The sequence below is a fragment of the Salvia splendens genome, chromosome 18, assembly GCF_004379255.2.
Source record: "Salvia splendens isolate huo1 chromosome 18, SspV2, whole genome shotgun sequence".
NCBI lineage: Eukaryota > Viridiplantae > Streptophyta > Magnoliopsida > Lamiales > Lamiaceae > Salvia > Salvia splendens.
This window is the reverse complement of record NC_056049.1, coordinates 23,402,343-23,421,788: the sequence shown is the minus strand read 5'-3', so window position 1 is coordinate 23,421,788 and position 19,446 is coordinate 23,402,343. Positions and strand designations below refer to the sequence as shown.

Below are 19,446 nucleotides of genomic sequence, written 5' to 3'. Positions count from 1 at the left end.
AAAGCTTTAGTGACATTATTATTATTAGATTAGCCGGCAGGTATAAATAAAAAAGGATTAATATCGATATTTAGCCGTATTGTCGTTACTTTTTATTGTAAATAAATGATAACTATGTAGTTATCATTTATTTACTATAAAAAGTAACGAACATAGTTATCATTTATTTACTATAAAAAGTAACGACAATACGGCTAAATATCGATATTAATCCCTTTTTTATTTATACCTGCCGGCTAATCTAATAATAATAATGTCACTAAAGCTTTTACACCTTTCATTTTCTATATTATTAATACATATAGGAGTATTTTATATACATTTTTCTATATTGCAAAACCCAAAAAAATCGATTACTCTGGGGTCAATTTGGGGGAAAGGCGATGACGATTCCAACGGCGTTGATCCGATTTTGAGCTTCGACGACATGGATATAAGGGACGATCTACAACTACGGCTTCGAGGCACCGGAAAAACTTCCATGATCACGCTCTCTGTTTGCCAGATTGTCGATACCAAGTCTTCAGAGAACATTCCGTGATTTATTTTTATTTTTTTATAAAAACGGTGGATGATTATAACTAGGTATTATTCTTTTGAATTGAAATGGTTATAGTTTCTTGATGTGTCTCTGTGTGCTAATTGAAGCTGCATTGTGATCTTGAGATTGCCCAGATATTTTGTGTTGGTTTAATTGGTGTTTGTTACATGTGATATAGTATTTTAATGTTGCGTTTTTCCCATAAAATCAGAGTTTATCACCTATTGGATAGTTGGCTTCCCAGACACAGCTCATGCTTGTGTTGGAGATATTAGAAAACTAGGGAATTGAGTTATGTCTGCCATTCCTGACAGAGTTTGTGACATGATCAAGAGGAGAACTTTACGCACTAGAGCAATCAAATTGTGCTAATTCAATTTCCATGACATGATATTGTAATGGTTCTTACTGCTTTGCTCTCTCTTTAATATCGCCAGGATGATTGTTGAGCAGAGGGTTTAAGGTCTACAGATATCTTCCACCAGATCTTCAGCTGATCTCTATGTGCATGTTTGTGTTTAAATTCATTTTTACTCCACATGCTATGAAGTATAGCAAAACAATATACTCAGTGATTTATCTTCTATTCTATTGTAGATTTTTGTACAAGTAATAATATAAGGTTCCTGAACTAGTAGTTTATGATTAGTTTCTTTGTAATTGTGTCTAGATTAAGAAATTTTGTAGTAGTTGATTTTCTGCAGCCACAAACATATTTGATGTCAATCTGTGGTGGTACTCTAATTCTTTATAGAAAACTTTGGATTGAAGACCATCTTTAGTGATTTATATAAAAATTGACTTCATGATTTTGTCATTTTTTCTTGTCCTCTTCCTTGCTAGCTCTCAATTTTAATGAAATTTATTCTCATAAGAAAAGAAGAAATCAGCTTTATACTAATTTGAGGTTTATCTTCTCACATTGCTCATGTGGATCTTCTGTGTCATGTATCTTATTTCTTAAATATTAATACTTGATTGGTGATGTAGGTGGTCTTAATCTTTGCTATCCTTCCAAATGATATATTGGAGATCACAAGCAAATTCATGACTGACCCAGTTTGTATCCTTGTAAAGTGACGGTATTCATTGAACTCTTAAGGTACGTTTGTTTGTTTTGTTTTTGTTTTTGTTTTTACTGTTATGGGCTTTTATATTTTTCTTTTCAAATGAAATCTCATAACTTTTATTTTGTGATTTCCCATGTTTTGTCTATGACAGGGCATTAAACAATTCTTTGTATCTGTAGAAAGAGAAGAGTAGAGTGGAAATTTGATACTCTATGTGATTTATATGATACCGTTACAATCACCCAGGCTGTATTTTGTTTTTTAACTTGTCTTATCATGCTAGTTTTTTATTTGGGGTTTTCCTTCATGCTGTGGCATTTTTTATTGTTTAAGCTGTCTCGATCCTAAATGCTTAATTGTACCTTTCGTTGTAATTCCCTTCCATGCATTCGTGAGTTTCCAATCTGCATTACATTTTGTTGATTTTTCAGTTTTAAGTGATCGATTGGAAACAGATATGTTTCCAATCTGCTTGTTTTTCAGTTTCCAATCGACTGTTTCCGATCTGCTTCCCTAGATTGTTACGGTTTATGATATGTTTTTCGAAGTTCAACTTGCTTAATTGTTAGTTTCATTTTTAGTTGATTTCTGTGTTTTAGTCTCTAATGCTGCTAGGTTTTTATTGTTAAACTTGTCTTATCCTGCTAGTTTTTAATTTAAGTGTTTCCTTCTTGCTGCTTCTATTTTTTTGTTTAAGTTGTCAGGATCCTAAATGTTTTATTGTTTAATCACAGGATCAAGGGGTACTGAAGGGTTATTGGTAACTGTGCTTTGAATCTCCCTTATTTAAATTCGATTTGTGTTAATCACAACTTGTTAATGAATATTGCCTTTTACCTTTCTTCTCAATTTTGCTGTATTACATTTGTAGTACTCATAGGCCTACAAGGTTGATAATCCAGCAATGGATCCAGCAAAGAAGTCCTTTCAACAGGCGTCTTTTTCTGAATGTACTTGTTGGAGACCTTGAGTATGATGATCTAGCTTCTGAACTTTCCATGGATGCTTGTGGTGCCTTTGTAATTGAGGAGGTACCCTGCTGTCCTTTTGATCTATATTATGTTTGTTCTCTCAACTTGAGTTTACATTAATATATTCACTTCCATCTCTATTAGATCTTTAAAAGTGGGAGTGTGAACCATTGTAGAAGATTGTTTATCTGCTGATTCCTTCTATCCCTTCCATCATCGTTACAGAACCAGGGTCTAAAGTGTTGTCTAAGGTTAGGTTTGTTGTTAAGATTCTCTCTCTATTGGTTTTAATTTTCTCTTTTCTAAGTTGTTAAATTACTTAGGCTCTTGATGTCATCGAAGATGATCAAAAGCATGCCATGGTTGCTGCTTTAGTTGACCACTTTGTTAGCTACATCTTTGATCATTCTGGAAGATTCGTTCTCCAAAAAATTTGTCATGTGGTCAATGAAACTGAATTGAGGGTTATTCTCCCTATCCTTGAAGCTAATGCACTTCCCATCTTAACTGGAGAGCGTAGTCATTTTGTTGTAATGGTTAGTTTTTACAATGCAACAAAATGACTACGCTCTCCAGTTAAGATGGGACGTGCATTGGCTTCAAGGATAGGGAGAATAACCCTCAATTCAGTTTCATTGACCACATGACAAATTTTTTGGAGAACGAATCTTCCAGAATGATCAGAGATGTAGCTAACAAAGTGGTCAACTAAAGCAGCAACCATGGCATGCTTTTGATCATCTTCGATGACATCAAGAGCCTAAGTAATTTAACAACTTAGAAAAGAGAAAATTAAAACCAATAGAGAGAGAATCTTAACAACAAACCTAACCTTAGACAACACTTTAGACCCTGGTTCTGTAACGATGATGGAAGGGATAGAAGGAATCAGCAGATAAACAATCTTCTACAATGGTTCACACTCCCACTTTTAAAGATCTAATAGAGATGGAAGTGAATATATTAATGTAAACTCAAGTTGAGAGAACAAACATAATATAGATCAAAAGGACAGCAGGGTACCTCCTCAATTACAAAGGCACCACAAGCATCCATGGAAAGTTCAGAAGCTAGATCATCATACTCAAGGTCTCCAACAAGTACATTCAGAAAAAGACGCCTGTTGAAAGGACTTCTTTGCTGGATCCATTGCTGGATTATCAACCTTGTAGGCCTATGAGTACTACAAATGTAATACAGCAAAATTGAGAAGAAAGGTAAAAGGCAATATTCATTAACAAGTTGTGATTAACACAAATCGAATTTAAATAAGGGAGATTCAAAGCACAGTTACCAATAACCCTTCAGTACCCCTTGATCCTGTGATTAAACAATAAAACATTTAGGATCCTGACAACTTAAACAAAAAAATAGAAGCAGCAAGAAGGAAACACTTAAATTAAAAACTAGCAGGATAAGACAAGTTTAACAATAAAAACCTAGCAGCATTAGAGACTAAAACACAGAAATCAACTAAAAATGAAACTAACAATTAAGCAAGTTGAACTTCGAAAAACATATCATAAACCGTAACAATCTAGGGAAGCAGATCGGAAACAGTCGATTGGAAACTGAAAAACAAGCAGATTGGAAACATCTCTGTTTCCAATCGATCACTTAAAACTGAAAAATCAACAAAATGTAATGCAGATTGGAAACTCACGAATGCATGGAAGGGAATTACAACGAAAGGTACAATTAAGCATTTATGATCGAGACAGCTTAAACAATAAAAAATGTAGCAGCATGAAGGAAAACCCTAAATAAAAAACTAGCATGATAAGACAAGTTAAACAACAAAATTTGTAATGAGAGTTCTCTGTATACTCTTTGTATTCTCTGTTATTCACTCATTCACTACTACTTATATATAATGTAACATAATTTAATATACTAATTTATCACTGCTCTTTAAATATTACTCCACATAGAATAGCCGCCCATCCTATGCACAAATAAATTGGCGCTTATTCCCTAAATACTGATCTTTAAATTGGCGCACTGGTCATAATTCCAAATATAAATTGGAATGCAACTCTCCCCATTTCGAGTATTTATTCAAAATTGATACTTATTTTGTATCTACTCTACAAAGATACTCTCTATATATTCATTTAATACATAAAATCTCTCAAACTCCCTACATCATAATATTAATGTGTATCTTGAAAATTTTAACTATAGTTAAATGGTGTATATTATTTATGATCTATTATATTTTATGTTATATTTTCCATTTTTTAATGAGGAATAAATAAAATTTAAAAACAATAGTACTACATAGGAGGAAATGTGAAATGATTAGGTAAGGTGGCCATGCATCATGCATGTAAGCGTGTACTCCTATTTAGTAGGTACATTGTACATTATTCTATGCATAATATTTTATGCTAAATCATCACGGGCCCACACCCAATATTGTTTTCGAATTGTTAACAACACATTTTCATTCAACGTCCTTCTCTTTTGATTTTTTATTCAATGATCTGCGCTATTTAATTTTCAGTATTTACACGTTTCCAATTTTCTAAACCTTTTTAATTCATGCACTATTTTCAATATTTAGCCGTTTCCAATACTCTAAACCTTTTAAATTCAATATTATTACAACACCTTTTCATTGATTGTTTGTTCTCTTTATATTTTTTATTCAATGATCTGCACTATTTTCTATATTTACTATTTAGCCATTTCCAATTTGCTAAACCTTTTAAATTCATGCACTATTTTCAATATGTCAATCTTATTTTATCAGTCTAAGAGGAGATCTATTAAACATCGCACTAAAAGAGAGTGTGACGTTGTGTTAACACATTTTCATTGAATGTCATTCTCTTTAGATTTTTTATTCAAAGATCTACACTCCGTTCCCTATTTTCTACGCCTTTCGTATGTTACTCCCTAATTTGTAGTAGTATTTTTCTATTTTAGCCTATCCCAAATTATTTACTATACATTTCTATCGTAAATAAGAGTTATAATATTTAATTTATATTAAAGTTAATTAAATATTTTTTAAGCGATCTCTCATTATATATACAATATTAATTTCATTAAACTACAAAATCAATTCTAAATTTATGATTTAAAATAAAAGGAGCAAGAAACATGGCACGGAGTGAGTATATTGAAATATCTCCTTACATCTCACGTATATCACTATATGTTTGGTGATTTTCATAAGAATTATTTAACGAAAATATTACATTATTATTTTTATTTTCTTAATCTGTCTTCCTTCTTCCCAAAACTTGGCCTTCCGAATTGTTGAGGCCTGATTGAGATTAGCAAGTGCATGTAGTATTTAACTACTAGCCATAAAGCTACTAAGCTAGTTTGTATAGTTTAGTTATATTTAGATATGTATATTTAATTTAATCAAATTAAAATTCAGGGCATTGTGGACTTTAATTTGACCAATTTTGAATAAGTAGGTCATTATATAGGGGTATAATTTTGTGTTTGGATTGCTAGTGAACATGTAACTAAATCCGTCAATTCCATAAGCACTTGATATCACTGCTGAAAGTACTATCGGATTTATTCATATATGTTTCTAAACATGAGACTATTTTTCTAATCAGAGAGAATATTATGTTTTCATAAGTACTGATCCCTAAAATTACAAACCTTAGTATGTTTTACAAGCCTAAATTTGGTCCCTAATATCATTGATTTACGCCTCTTAAATAATTAAAACATGATAGACTGTTACTTTGCTTAGTAAGCACTCCCTCCGTCCGCAAACAGGAGTCTCATTCCTATCCGCACGAGTTTTAATAAATGTGAAGAAAAGTGGATGGAAGAAAGTTAGTAGAGTATAAGTCTCACTTGTATATATTAGTTTTAACTTTTAAATGATATGTGAGTGGAATAGATTGGTGGAATGTGGGACCTCTTTACCATTTATGGTGATTATGAACCGGGATTCTTATTCGTGGACGGACAAAAATGGAAAAACGGAACTCCTATTTGCGAATGGAGAGCGTATTACTACATATTTATGTTTAAACATGTGGACCCCATTTGTGTTTTAAATACACAAAACGGCTAGGCATTTTTTCCAAAGACGGAATTTAAAAAAAAAACAATTTTGAGAGAATTTATAACGCGCTTATGTAGGAAAAATCAATTTAGCAGAGTAGTAGCTTATTTTCGGCTCTTAATTCAACAGTTTTATTTATTTTTTCGAAAATTTGAGTATTTGGATAATTAAAGTACTCTATGATCGGTTACCACGAAAACTACGAATTTTCTCTACTCAAACTTATTGCATCTCCTTTCCATCATTGGTCAAACAACAAAAGGTTGTTATAATAATAATTTAGTCAAACAAATTGACAAAAGAGAGACCGCATTAAAATATTGAGATTATTCATATAAACAACAAATTGTCACGACTTCAATGAAAGATGTTTCAACAATATATGTCGATCGACATTATTTTGGATTCTGTCACGCACACAAATTACATTTGTCATGTAATGATGTAACTAATAAACTAATTAAACTATAATTTTCATATAATTATATCAAAAAGTAGTGGGTGACCCTCTACTGTGGGGAAAACACAGCACACGGGGCTGTGCTACAAAAGCGACACAGGTTTACCATAAATTACATCTATTTTATTTTGACAAAAGTCATTAACTATTTTAGATTTTAATTAAGGCTTTTCCTCCTTTTTCTTCGTACATAGTAGTATGACACATGTTTTTATACTGCCTCCACAAATTAAAGAAATGTTGATGGTCCATGGAAAAATAGATCATATTGTGAATTACATGGGTTTTAATATAGAATTGGTAAAGTAAGAGAGAATTAGTGTTAGTGAAATGTGTGATCCATATTATCAGTAGTGTTTAATTGTGTTAGGTAGCAAATGTGGATTCCTTTTTCAAATTAGATCTATTTTTCATGGACAACCAAAAATGACAAATGTAATCTATTTTTCTGAATGGATGAAGTATAATAACTGTTGATATTAATATATCTGACCAACTCATATAATTTTCACTTGTCATTAAAATAGTTCTCACTAAAATAAAAAAATATAATAATTTATTTCAGCAGGACGGAAGAAGTATAATATCAGTTGATATTAATGTATCAGACCAACTCATATAATTTTCACTTGTCATTAAAAAAGTTCTCACAAAAATAAAAAAATATACTAATAATTTATTTCAGCAGATAATATAATAGATTAACCAGTTTAAGTTCTAGCGATGAAGAAGATATTAGATATTAAAATTTATTTTAAAATATCAAATAACAGTATATGATTTAAATATAAGCTCAATTATTCAATAAATTTCTAATGTAAGAAAATTTGAAATCACCACCCAATGTAACTAAATCTAATAGTATAAGTTGAAATCCTCAAGGTTAATGTAACTAAAATAACAGTGTTAATTGAAAGTCTAATTCGACGAAGGTTGTTAATTTATTGTCACAAAATACTTATAGAAGAAAACTAAAGATGATTGAAACAAATTCACGTAGAGATTTGTCAATTTTTTTTTGCCACGGGTGTTCCGAATCCACCTTCGGCGGAATCGGATTAATCCTGCTCGACCCGGCTTGCAGATTAAGGCCGAAAGTATCCCAATGGATGGTCCAGAGCCTTTAAACTAGCGGCAATAAGCTTAGACATTATTGTATGAGGTGCCGAGTTCAAACCCTTTTGACATCAGTTGCAATTTCCAATTTATTTCCAATTTCCTCATTTCTTTAGTATAGGAGTTTATTTGTAATTGTAATTTCCTCCATTATATAGGAGTTAATTTTTATTTTTATTTTTAAAAAAGTATTCCAATGGGTGGTGGGGTTTTGACATCAGTTGCAATTTCCAATTTCCTCCTTTTTTTTGTATAAGAGTTTATTTGTAATTGTAATTTTCTCTTTTATATAGAAGTTAATTATTATTATTTTTTAAAATATCCCAATGAGTGGTGGGTTTGTACTAGATCTTGTCATTTTAAAACTAAAACAAATGAAATATTTCAAATGTTGAGCCAATGAACTCATTTTAGCACGTATACATGAAATAAAAAAAATAAAAAATAAAAAGCAAGAATTTGATATTTTCTTTCTTTTTTTTTTCCTTTCTTTTTTTTTTGTTCAATTTGATACTCAAATCCATACCATGAAAAATTTCGGATGCAGATTATTCCATGATAAAAAAAAACATGAAAATTTCCAGCATCTCTTTGCTCAAATTTATTGTCTTTTTGATATAAAAATATGAAAATTTCGGAGAGTTAAACGACTAAACTAAATAACTAATCCTCCCACCATATTTCACGCATATTTTCTCCATCGTCAAAATTTAAACTAGTTGACCATTTTGGATCATCTTTCAAAATTAGATCAAGTCTGAATATAGAAAGTTATACTTCGTGGATCTCATGGACTAACATTACTTCCATTATACTTTTCCTCTATCTTAGTTAACGAATTGCATATTAAAATTTGTACAACTATTTATAAGTATTTAACATTCGCAATGCTTTGAAGATATTTAAATAGCTATTTTATCGATATAATACTAAAATGTCAAATCTACCAATAAACACACACCACCCACTAAGATTTCATTACAACTAGAGAATTTAAAATAATTCCACCTGAAAGCTGCTCTAACATTGCTTGAATAATGCCAAACTATACAATATGCACCATTTTTTCTTAACTAATTTTAAATTCAGAAAACAAAAACAACTATAGATAATAAGCTCATGGATCATAGATTATGCAGAAAACTAATAAATCTGATGGAAAGATGAGACACGAAAGTGTAATTTTATGGTTATTCAGTAAGCCAAGATGCATACTACTACTACTACTATATTGTTGTGTAATGTGCAGGCGAAACAAAACGCCGTCGTTTCATTTAACATACGAGCCAATTTGACTGCAATTATGCACACTTCACTCTAAAGCCTAAACCAAAAACCTTGATCTATGTCATTTTCTCAATATCAACGAAGGTTACATTACCTACCAATACTCGAAGCTCGCGTTCCGTTTTTGCGCCACTTTGTCATTCTCCAGCCGAGCTTTGGATAGGAGAAGACGTAAAGGCGTTATCAACAGACCATCTGAAGAAGCATTCACAAATTGTTAACATGATAAATCTATAAAATGTTGAGGTCATAAACTTGTATAGATGATTGATACCTTGCTTCTAACTAGTAGATGTTCGACATTTGACACGGAAAGCCTGCACGAACAGCAACCAGCCAGTCGTCTGGCCTTCTCTAGTCATGAACCGAGCAGCTCAATAAGCAGGCCTCCAAGACGAGAGCGCGTATATGATGCGCCCTTTCCACCCTTGCAACATCCACTGGCCGTCTTGATCGATCACAAAATCCTTGTGGTAGGACGACTTGACTTTGTTTTTAGCCAGTTTCACGATCTCCTTGTCGAGAGGAAGCTGGGCGAATCCGGCTCTCATGTTCCGGACCTGCCACTGCTTGTAAGTCTCTGGTCTCTCGATCCTTTCGGCTCCTTCGCAAGAAATTACGTTCACAGCCTCTTGCCCAAACACAGTTCTCTCAAGAAGCATCCTCTCATGAATCTCGCGGGGAATGATGGTGTCGAGCATGTCAAAAATCGATGAGTAGTGAAACATCGCCTCCCGGAATCTCGTAATGAAAAAGGGAGCGTTGTACGAGCCATTCACAACCCCCTGGACGAAGACGGCAGGATTCATCTTCCTGATAAGGCTTAGAACGATATTTCTCGGACTATTCACTATGACAGTCTCGTCGAGAAGGTTCCTGAATCGAAATAAACAGCTCACCACGAGCAACTCGTCTTTGTCTATCTTAAGATCTTCGAGTCTGATCGTTTCCCACTTCTGAGCAATCGCATTGAATTCAAACGGTACTCCAAAAGTCTCAGCATAGCCAGCCAAACGCCTCCCAGCCTCTTCAACCCTTGCTGCTGGCCTGAAACCCGAACACGGAAGATCAATTCCAGTAATACGAAGCTTTGGGGGCCCACCGGGTCTATTACTCAGCCGTTGCATAAAGCTAGGCCATTGGAAACCATAGTAAATGCCAAAATCAACAATGTGGAGCCTCGTGGCCTTCTCAGAAACATTCATGATGGTTTTATTAGCAAAGAAGTTAGATATCTTCCTAAACGGACACGTTGCTATTAATATATGGTAGGCTCTCAGCATGTCAGAAGCCGAGGTCGGCAATGCATTAGCACGAGCATATATAGGATCTCCGTATCCAGCCATACGTGCCTCGAGACCATCAGCAAAGTAACAAGCAAGTCTCTGCATCCCATCCCCTGTCAGAGTAGCATGCTGTCGAATCTGCTTCAGGAACTCATTTGCAGTCCTACGGTCATCAGCTGCAACGGCTTGTGCACAAAGGCTCAATAAGGTTCTCAAATCGACCACACTTCGCCTTCCTCCTTTTTTCTTACCCTGGATTTTCCCACCGTTAACTCCCTCCGGTTGATCCTCCTGAGGAGTGCTTTTAGTTACTTCACTCAATTCTTTTCGCAGGGCGGATTCGTTTTTTCCTCCACTGCACAGAAGAACGAGATCGAACATGTCATCGCTCAAAGTAGTTTCGGTATAAATGGCCGACTGCTTGCTGCTCCTTTCCTCTTGTAACCCCTCTAATGTCTCGTGGTAAGGATTTTTCTTCCCCCTTGGAATATCGAGAGTCTCCTCATCAGATCTCCGTTCCAACTTAACAGCCACGCTGGTGGAGCCTACCTTCTTCGCCCTTTCCCTCGACTCATCATTTCTCACACCCGTAATCAAGTTGCTGCCACAAGGAAGAAATCTACTTGCTTCTTCAGCTGCCTTCATGAATTGCATAGCCGACTCTTGGTTGCTGAACGCATCCGCGTTTTTAAGAATGCTAACAGGCGAATCAACCGGCCCATCAGCAAAGGTACCGTTGCTAGAAGATGAACTGTATGATGACTGACAGGTCGAACGAACATCGACAGTAATATGATGTGCGTTATAGCCATTGAAGTCGGGATCATAAAACCAATCAGGAGAAAACACCTCCACATCACTAGGGTCATAAACACTACTTCTTGATTCTTCAAGAAACTTCTCGTCAGGGCTTTCGACACCCTGGTTCAAATTAGGCACCAGATGATGATTATCACTCGAAGCAGGATGCTGCTCTGCGAGAACCTCGTGGAATGACTTCTCTGCAGCTTGAAGAGCTGCAGACTCTTGAAACATACAGGTTTTATCTTCCACGTCCTCTTCCATGAGGATGTGGTTTATGAACTTGAGCACACCATCATTGAAATCAAAATCCTCGGGAGAGTCATCCTCCCGTGATTGCCCCCCGGTGGCAAAACTAAACTGGCTAGAGGTATGCCTAGAGTTATCATCTATATTCCCATTGAAGAACCTATCACTAATCCTCAGATCGCTGATCACATTAGCATTAGGATACACGTGAAGGGCTTCGTTGTTTGATCTCATTCTTGAAACTGGTCCACTAATAGCTCTGAAGTTCTTATCCATGGCATATAGTCCCAACAACAAATTCAAGATCAAAAATCAACTACAAAAGTAGAATCCTTCAACAAATATTACAACATCACCCCTTTTCCTCTTACCACCACTGCCTGTAACAAAAAAGCCAAGAAATTTTCAATGCTACAAACTTCACATCATCAGAGTTCAACCCAGAAATCGAAAGACCCCCAAACGTGATCTACCCGCCGATAAAAATTAAGTCTTGGATTAAACTAAAATCAAATTAATTGAAGTCTTGTCATTTAAGGTTAAAAATGAAATCTTGATTTCATTCTTGAAACTGGTCCACTGATACTGCTAAAAATCCTATCCATGGCTATAATAGACTACAGAAGTAGAATCATCCAATATAAAATCACAGCCCCCTTCAACATATGTACTACTCCAACATCACCCCTTTTTCCTCTTACCACTGCCTATTACAAAAGGTCAAGAAATTTCCAAGACTACAAACTTCACACAATCAAAGATCAACCTTCCAATAAAAATGAAGTCTTGAATCAACTAAGTCAAATTAAAACTGAAGGCTTGTCATTTAAGGTAAAAATGAAATCTTGATTTTGATTTTTGGTTATTAATAGAGAAAACCTAGGGAATAGAACCAGAAAATCAAAATCTTTAAAGCTGAAAAGGACCTACTTGACATTTAAATACAAGCACAGATATATACAGACATGATCACTCCAAGATGTTGGAAATAACTAAGCTGAAGAAGTAATAACTACAAAAGTCAAGACATACCTTCCAAGAACAGGGAGAGGGGGAGAGAGACAGGCTATGGTTTATGAGAGAGAAAAGAGAGTTGGTTGAAATGTAGACAATGGGTCTGCTCCTTTTTGACATATTCTAATGCAATAAAGAGTGGAAAGGACGCTGAGGATAAAGCAGTCCACTAACTAATACGATGGATTGAATATTCTATAATTAAAAGGGCTGAAATTTATTGATTTATTGGAGTTAATAAAATGTCCCACCTAATGTTGTGAGAAAATATCTATGAATAAAAATAGCTTACTTTTTACAATGATGGAGTATTATTATTACTCCCTCCGTCCCGAGCTACTCGCTCATTTCCTTTTCGGCACGGAGATTAAGGAATGAGTGTATATGAAAGTCAAAAATGACGGCTGTAGGTGAAAATTTTTACTAAAAATGGAAAGAGTGCAAGTAACTTGGGACGCCCAAAAAGGAAATACGTGCGAGTAGTGCGAGACGGAGGGAGTACTATATTTAGATTGTATTTATAATTATTTGTTTATTTGTTTGTTTGTCATTGGTTAGATAGTAGATAGTACTCCATTAATTTCATTTTTATTGGAAGTTTGGTAATCCAATTTTTGGTTTTCGCTCTCGTTTAGTTGTCACACTTGAACATTAAATAGATAAAAATAATACTTAAATACATTATAAGGGAGAAAAATATTAATTAAATATAGAAAGAGAATGAAGTCCGGTTTTCACATTTTCGCTTTGCTAACAATAAAAGTAGTGTCTTTTACGAAAGACAGAGAAGTCCAATTTTAATTTGCTACACGACACATTTTACCATCTTTTCATTGGTCAATATAAATTTTCTTGCCAAAAAATTGATTACAAATTTAACAGATTGTCAATCAAGACTCAAACATAGATATTGCAATCGCTGATTATGGGGTAAAAGTGTACTGAATATATTAATCCACTTATCCACCCAACGACATATTCAAAAAATGAAACTCGTGGAGTTAGATACATCGAAAAGGATGTAATGTTCATTGCTAATAATGGATTACAGACAAAACATAAATAAACCCCAACCCTGAAGTATTGGGACAAAGCCAACACACCGTGAGATGGGAGAATGCTCCAAATGTGAATTTTTTTTTAAAAAAAAAATCTAGCCTTCATGTGTTAATCTCAAATTTTCATATAAATCAGTTTAGTAAATACCTATCAATATTATATGTCAAAACTATTGTGCATTCTTACAAACGATTATTAAAGTCAAAGCTTAATAAGAAATTTAGCTAAATGGCATCATCATTTCGACAAATATTATTAAATACTTTGGTCAATAATATTTTTTTTTTGGGTTGGAGATAAAGAGATTGAGATTCAAATTTTGTTTGGTTGAAGTCTTGAAGATAAAGAGATTGAGATTCATCACACTAATTTGCCGTCCATATTAAATTGGGAATAATACCGCTAAGATACAATGCTCGAGTAATTTATTTTCAAGATCTGTGAAATATCTTTCTGAGAATTTTTAAATGGTCACAAGAAATTGTGGTTATCCAGTTGTTCTATAGTGGAAAAGCATAACATTTGACACTAATGATTTGTTTAATCAAAGCTATTAAGAGACAAAATAGGCTACAAGGAGTACATTGATTAATGTTAACCCATTTTATTACAAGAATTATTTACAAAAAAACCAGTCTAATGACTAGTCAGAGTCAGTGAAATACTGGACAACAAATCAGTGTAAGAACACAGAATGAAACAAACTGAATACAACACATTTTTACAGCTTCATTGTTACAAAATAATCCTAAAATAACATCATTTTACAATCAACAACATTATATTTCGATCCTTCAAGCTCCAAGGATCACCTCGCGAGAATCGACATTCAAAGGGTCTGCTGGGTGCTTACCGTGTTGTCTCGACTGATGCTGCGACCAATAGGAGTGCGCAGATAAAACACGGTCCAGCAACTCATGTGGCACGGGCTCTCCCCGTCTCTGCTGAGGGGAAATGCTGGCTGTATGGACCAGTGTCTTCCATTTATCCTGTAATAACCAAACATGGGAAGAAAATGTAGTTATTGCATTTGTTAAATAAAGTAGTATAGTTTGTATGAATCCAGGCAAGGATAATTGAGATAATATCCCATGTGAAAGATTGTGCCTAAGATTCAGTAGCAATATTATATGCCTAAACCATGTGAGGGATAGAATAATATTTAATGAAAATATTCGTAACTTAAAAAAAAAAGATATCTTGGTAGGTACCAAAAAAATAAAATAAATCACAAATCATAGAAGCCACAAAAAGCAAGCTATCATGCTGGAAGGCAACATTCAATGGCAATGAATAGTAAGTGTGATAGATGGATTTGGCACCTTCAAGTCGACGTATGTTCTATGATCAGCATCCTCGAAAGCACGCATTTTAATGTCGCGCCACCTGCAGACAAAATAGGTGGTTGAAGAGTGTTACTGGACAGATGTCGGAGGACAATGTCTGCAAGCAGAACCACACATATCTCGACGATCGGTGTTTTCTACGAATCAAAGATCCTTTACCTTCCAGTTCCCAGCGTTTCAACAGCTTCAACTAGTGCTTCCACTTCTGTCACGGAGAACGGTCTCCTAGTTCTACGCTGTGACATCTCACTGCGTTTATGTTTAAAATTTGCTGGAATTGCAGCAAGGGGCTCCACATTCATTGGATGGGCAGGGGCTGGTATCAATGCCTTGGAGTCGAGAATGGCTCCATCTGTTAGCTTATTATCAGGGGTCGTTGGAGACAATATGTATTCATTGTTGTCCACATTGTCTGACTTTGTAACAAGCGGAGGGTCCACTGAGGCATTTGACACCCCTGAACGAGTCGTTGGGGAGATAGGAGACCTGAAAAATATGAAACAACTCCAACGCCTCATTTTCCATCTGAAAGAATACTTCCTTGATATGTATTGTATTTTAAACAATCAAGAGACCACAACATTCAAGACTGCCCCGGCGGGAACAACATCAAAAATAAAATATATAGCAATACCTAGGCAAGGGTCGGTCTGCACATGGAAATAACATAGGAGGTTTCTTAGGAGTCTCGGATGGGGAAACATGTGTGAAAGTCGGTTCTAATATAAAACCAAGGTTATCAGGGTTGGCACACTGAGAAATACCAGCTTGCTGCAAAGTCCTTTGGTCATCTCTGACCTTCCCTTGATAAATTACCCCAACTCTTATTCCACCGCCAAGTATAGCCGCAACTGCATCCACAACAGTCCTCTGAAATGAAGATAAGCACATATGTTAACTACATTCACCATAAGCACAACCACTGGTTATTTAATGCCTTCAATCATTGAAATAAAGATAAGGGGAAACGAAGTTTCATATCCACATGCATGGGCAAAACACGTCTCATCATAAAAAGACCAGGATAAGAACACAAACCTTCAGAGAGCCAACAGTTGCAGTTTCAGGGACATCAATGTACAGCTCTGGTACCTTGAAGGACTTAATGCTAAATGTCACTGAAGGAAAACATAAAAAATGTCTGAGAAAGTTTTGCAGAAAATAATATTATAGAGCTAAAAGTTCAGCATAGTTAACATGAAAGGAAAAAAATGTACCATTAGGATCCTTTGCTTTTGCGTGACCTTTAATTGAAGCTCCACTAGCTGCATAAATACAACAGTATTCAGAAATCTGGTTCGATAGAAAATGTCAAATAACGATTTAAGCCGAAAGATTAATTTCTCAATCGTACCCTTCTCAGGCAAATTGAAGATGCTATCACTGCTCTGCTCCTGATCAATTGCAACACTAAAGCTGCGATCAGATAATTTCCTTTTCTTAAGAGGTGCTTGTTCACACCTTTCTCGTGCATGCATGCTCTTTCTATACCGGTAAAATGTCTTCATTCCTTCACCTGCAAACAAAGAAACAAATTACCATGGATATATTAACTCCAATTTATGTTGGTTTCCCCATCAAGTTTGTATAATCATGCTGGTTTTACTTACTGGTGCTATAAAGTTCGTAATCCATCAGCTTGGGAGTTGCTCTCCAGTATTTGGACGTCATCATTTTCCTCATTCTATGACGTAAAATACGAGGTTGTGGCCTCAAGGGCCTACTCTTGGTGCTAGACTTATTGCACCTAAAAGAATTTTCGTCATCATCTCTAGTGCCTAACTTTACATTGTTGTAACGCTTCTTCAACAAAGCATCAGGTTTCGAGTCTCTGTACAAAGGAAACTTGACGCTACTCTCTGGGTCAGACAGAACATTAGTATTCACATATTCACCGATTGGATCATTTACAGTCGATGTGTTAGCCATTGATAAGAGACCTATCTGATTTTTGTCATCCTGTGATTGCACTTCTGATCCACTCTCTACTTTGCTGTTAAGACTCTCACCAATGAAATTGGAGCTTTCTATTTTACATGTAGCATTTTCATCCAGACTCTTCTCCACAGAAATCCCAAGCTTTATAACACAATCGAGTTTCTGTTGGAAATCAGAACTTACATGTACAGCAGTCAGCTCAACAACCTGATCATTTTCTGCTTGCGGAATACCCTTACAGTTGAAGAGATTACGATCCTCAACACAAACTTTTGGAACAAATGCACTCTCAGCACAACTTCCATGGTCTAATCTTTCCGATTTCAGAGCTTTATCGTCTCTAGGCTGCCGTTTCTCATTTCTGTCTCTGGAACTGCCGAGCTGGGATTTCGCTTCTGCTACATTACTAGAAGCAGAACTTTCACTCTCAAATAACAACTTTCCAGCTACAGCTGCAAGCAATTCAAAGGCGCAAAGTTGGCTTTCCTCTACCAATTTCTTGTGTGGGACTCTCTTCTGAGAAGATATACAAATATGAGATTCTTGGTTACATGGTGAATTACATGGATGGCAGAAAATACATAATTCAGAAACTTAATTACCCTAATAGATCTAGGAGCTCTGGGAATAACAGGGCCCCGGTAACCGCGGAATCCATAACCCAGCCTCTTTTTCGACACCATAACTCAGCAGCAGAGCAAATACAGAAATTCAAATGAAATGAGGCTGCACTGCAATATCAACCACAATCTACAGAACATCAACCAAAGATATGATTAGTGCATAGTCAGAGGAAGTGAGATACAGCCAAAAGAACAACGATGATAAAAGAGAAACCAACAAAATTCAAATTAAGATGAAATGATCTCTAACATTCAGAACCGCTGATAAATGTAGATGATACAAAACCCAGTTCAAAAACCCTTAAAAGCTGTAACATCATTTCCAAGTCAAATATCCAATGAAAACAACAAAACCACTAGAGATTGACAATAAGAGGAATCCATAATCCTCAGAGAAAGGACATCAGAAATTACGTAAGAAAGAGTTCCTGATCCAACAACAACCACACAACATTCAACCGAATATTCTCTTTTTTCGAAATAATCACGCAAGTTTCCAGCTGAAGACTATGAGACAGGCCCCAACCATCAATTGATCACTCTAATCATCATAAAAAAACATATAAAAAAACAAACAGTTTCTTAAAAAGTCAATCTAAACGAAAAGACCAGAATTCCTGCGATTCTTTTCCTCATCATCACATAATTCAGTTCACAAAGTTTCCATTGCACAAAAATGAACATAAATTAAAATTCAAACAGGTCTTATTGTCCAATTCCAGAGTCTGATCACCGATCAGCCCTCCAACAACCAAACACGCGAAATCACATTCTCTCGTCTTATGCAACAAAATGCAGAATCATCAAATTCCACGGATCAAATTCCTCAAACAACTAAAAAACTCAACTTCATCCGTACTCCAAATCAAAGCAACAAAATTTCAAAAATTACCATCAAATAAAAAAGAACATAGAGTTAGGATTTAATAAAACCTCTCTGGGTTTGGGAGAAGAAAGCGAAACTCAGCGATCCAACCAAACATTAGCAACCGAATAAACGAATAAAAATTTAGTGTTCCGAACATATTACTTAGTCAATTCTATTACAAAAATATTACAATAATTATAACTAGTTAGAAATAACAAAATTGTTCAATATTACAAGTCAAAAATAATATGGCGTAATATGGTTAGAATATTATTTGATATAAAGCTTATAAGTCAAAATTATGTGATAGATCTATGTAATAAAATCATATCCATAAATTCAATTTATTTTATTCATGAGGGAATAAGACTGGATCGGAATCGGTGGGGCCCACTCTGGCTAACTATTTATCACATGAGTTGTTCACCACATGTCTCTCTAATAAGATAGAATGTGCCATTTTCTTGGAGATGGTTGAATTTATGAATTATCATGATTTCTCCAAATATCCATAACAAATGGCTCATTTATGCATTGGCAAAGGGTTGAGAAAAGAAATCGAAAATTGAATATTTGGGATGAACTACATCGAATATTATAATTTAGTTTAGTCTCTCATAAGAAAAAATAAATAAATCAATTTCAATTTTGGTTTATTTTTATGAAAATTCATTTTTTTCGATTCGAACTTATATACACAGTATGACAGTAAGAATAAGATCATCCGTCTAGGAAATCAAAACCCACGATATCTCTAAATAAAAGTAATCAA

The 19,446-nt window shown here is 34.9% G+C and overlaps 2 protein-coding genes and 1 long non-coding RNA gene across 5 annotated transcripts; 1 reads left to right on the top strand and 2 right to left on the bottom strand.

Moving 5' to 3' along the window:
- The first annotated feature begins 126 nt into the window (after positions 1–126).
- On the top strand, positions 127–1,885 carry LOC121776529. Its single transcript, XR_006045319.1, has 3 exons — positions 127–585; positions 1,532–1,643; positions 1,763–1,885. It is a non-coding gene; the product is annotated as an uncharacterized LOC121776529 (long non-coding RNA).
- A 7,449-nt stretch (positions 1,886–9,334) lies between these two features.
- On the bottom strand, positions 9,335–12,982 carry LOC121777642 (scarecrow-like protein 14). The gene is made up of 3 exons (XM_042174958.1): positions 12,859–12,982; positions 9,765–12,206; positions 9,335–9,685 (listed from the first exon to the last, which is right to left on the bottom strand). The coding sequence occupies exon 2, from the start codon at positions 12,100–12,102 to the stop codon at positions 9,865–9,867; it is 2,238 nt and encodes a 745-aa protein (XP_042030892.1). The 5' UTR covers positions 12,103–12,206; positions 12,859–12,982; the 3' UTR covers positions 9,335–9,685; positions 9,765–9,864.
- Positions 12,983–14,467: 1,485 nt separating this feature from the next.
- On the bottom strand, positions 14,468–18,973 carry LOC121777629 (telomere repeat-binding protein 4-like). 3 transcript variants are annotated; one of them, XM_042174947.1, is made up of 10 exons: positions 18,699–18,973; positions 17,786–17,933; positions 16,856–17,699; positions 16,600–16,761; positions 16,463–16,510; positions 16,284–16,363; positions 15,880–16,115; positions 15,405–15,731; positions 15,222–15,285; positions 14,468–14,888 (listed from the first exon to the last, which is right to left on the bottom strand). In XM_042174947.1, exons 2-10 carry the CDS (start codon positions 17,864–17,866, stop codon positions 14,694–14,696), a joined length of 2,037 nt encoding a protein of 678 aa, XP_042030881.1. In that variant the 5' UTR covers positions 17,867–17,933; positions 18,699–18,973; the 3' UTR covers positions 14,468–14,693. The 3 variants fall into 3 exon arrangements, with proteins under 3 accessions (XP_042030881.1, XP_042030880.1, XP_042030879.1); XM_042174946.1 differs by having other exon boundaries at positions 18,740–18,973; XM_042174945.1 differs by having other exon boundaries at positions 17,786–18,973.
- Positions 18,974–19,446: the final 473 nt, after the last annotated feature.

Coding starts and splice junctions, on each gene's coding strand:
- LOC121777642 (XM_042174958.1), bottom strand. CDS start 12,102: ATGGATAAGAACTTCAGAGCTATTAGTGGACCAGTTTCAAGAATGAGA.
- LOC121777629 (XM_042174945.1), bottom strand. CDS start 17,866: ATGGTGTCGAAAAAGAGGCTGGGTTATGGATTCCGCGGTTACCGGGGC. Junction 16,116..16,283: donor CAACTGTTGGCTCTCTGAAG/GTTTGTGTTCTT, acceptor TCTTCATTTCAG/AGGACTGTTGTGGATGCAGT. Junction 15,732..15,879: donor GCAGACCGACCCTTGCCTAG/GTATTGCTATAT, acceptor CATATTTTTCAG/GTCTCCTATCTCCCCAACGA.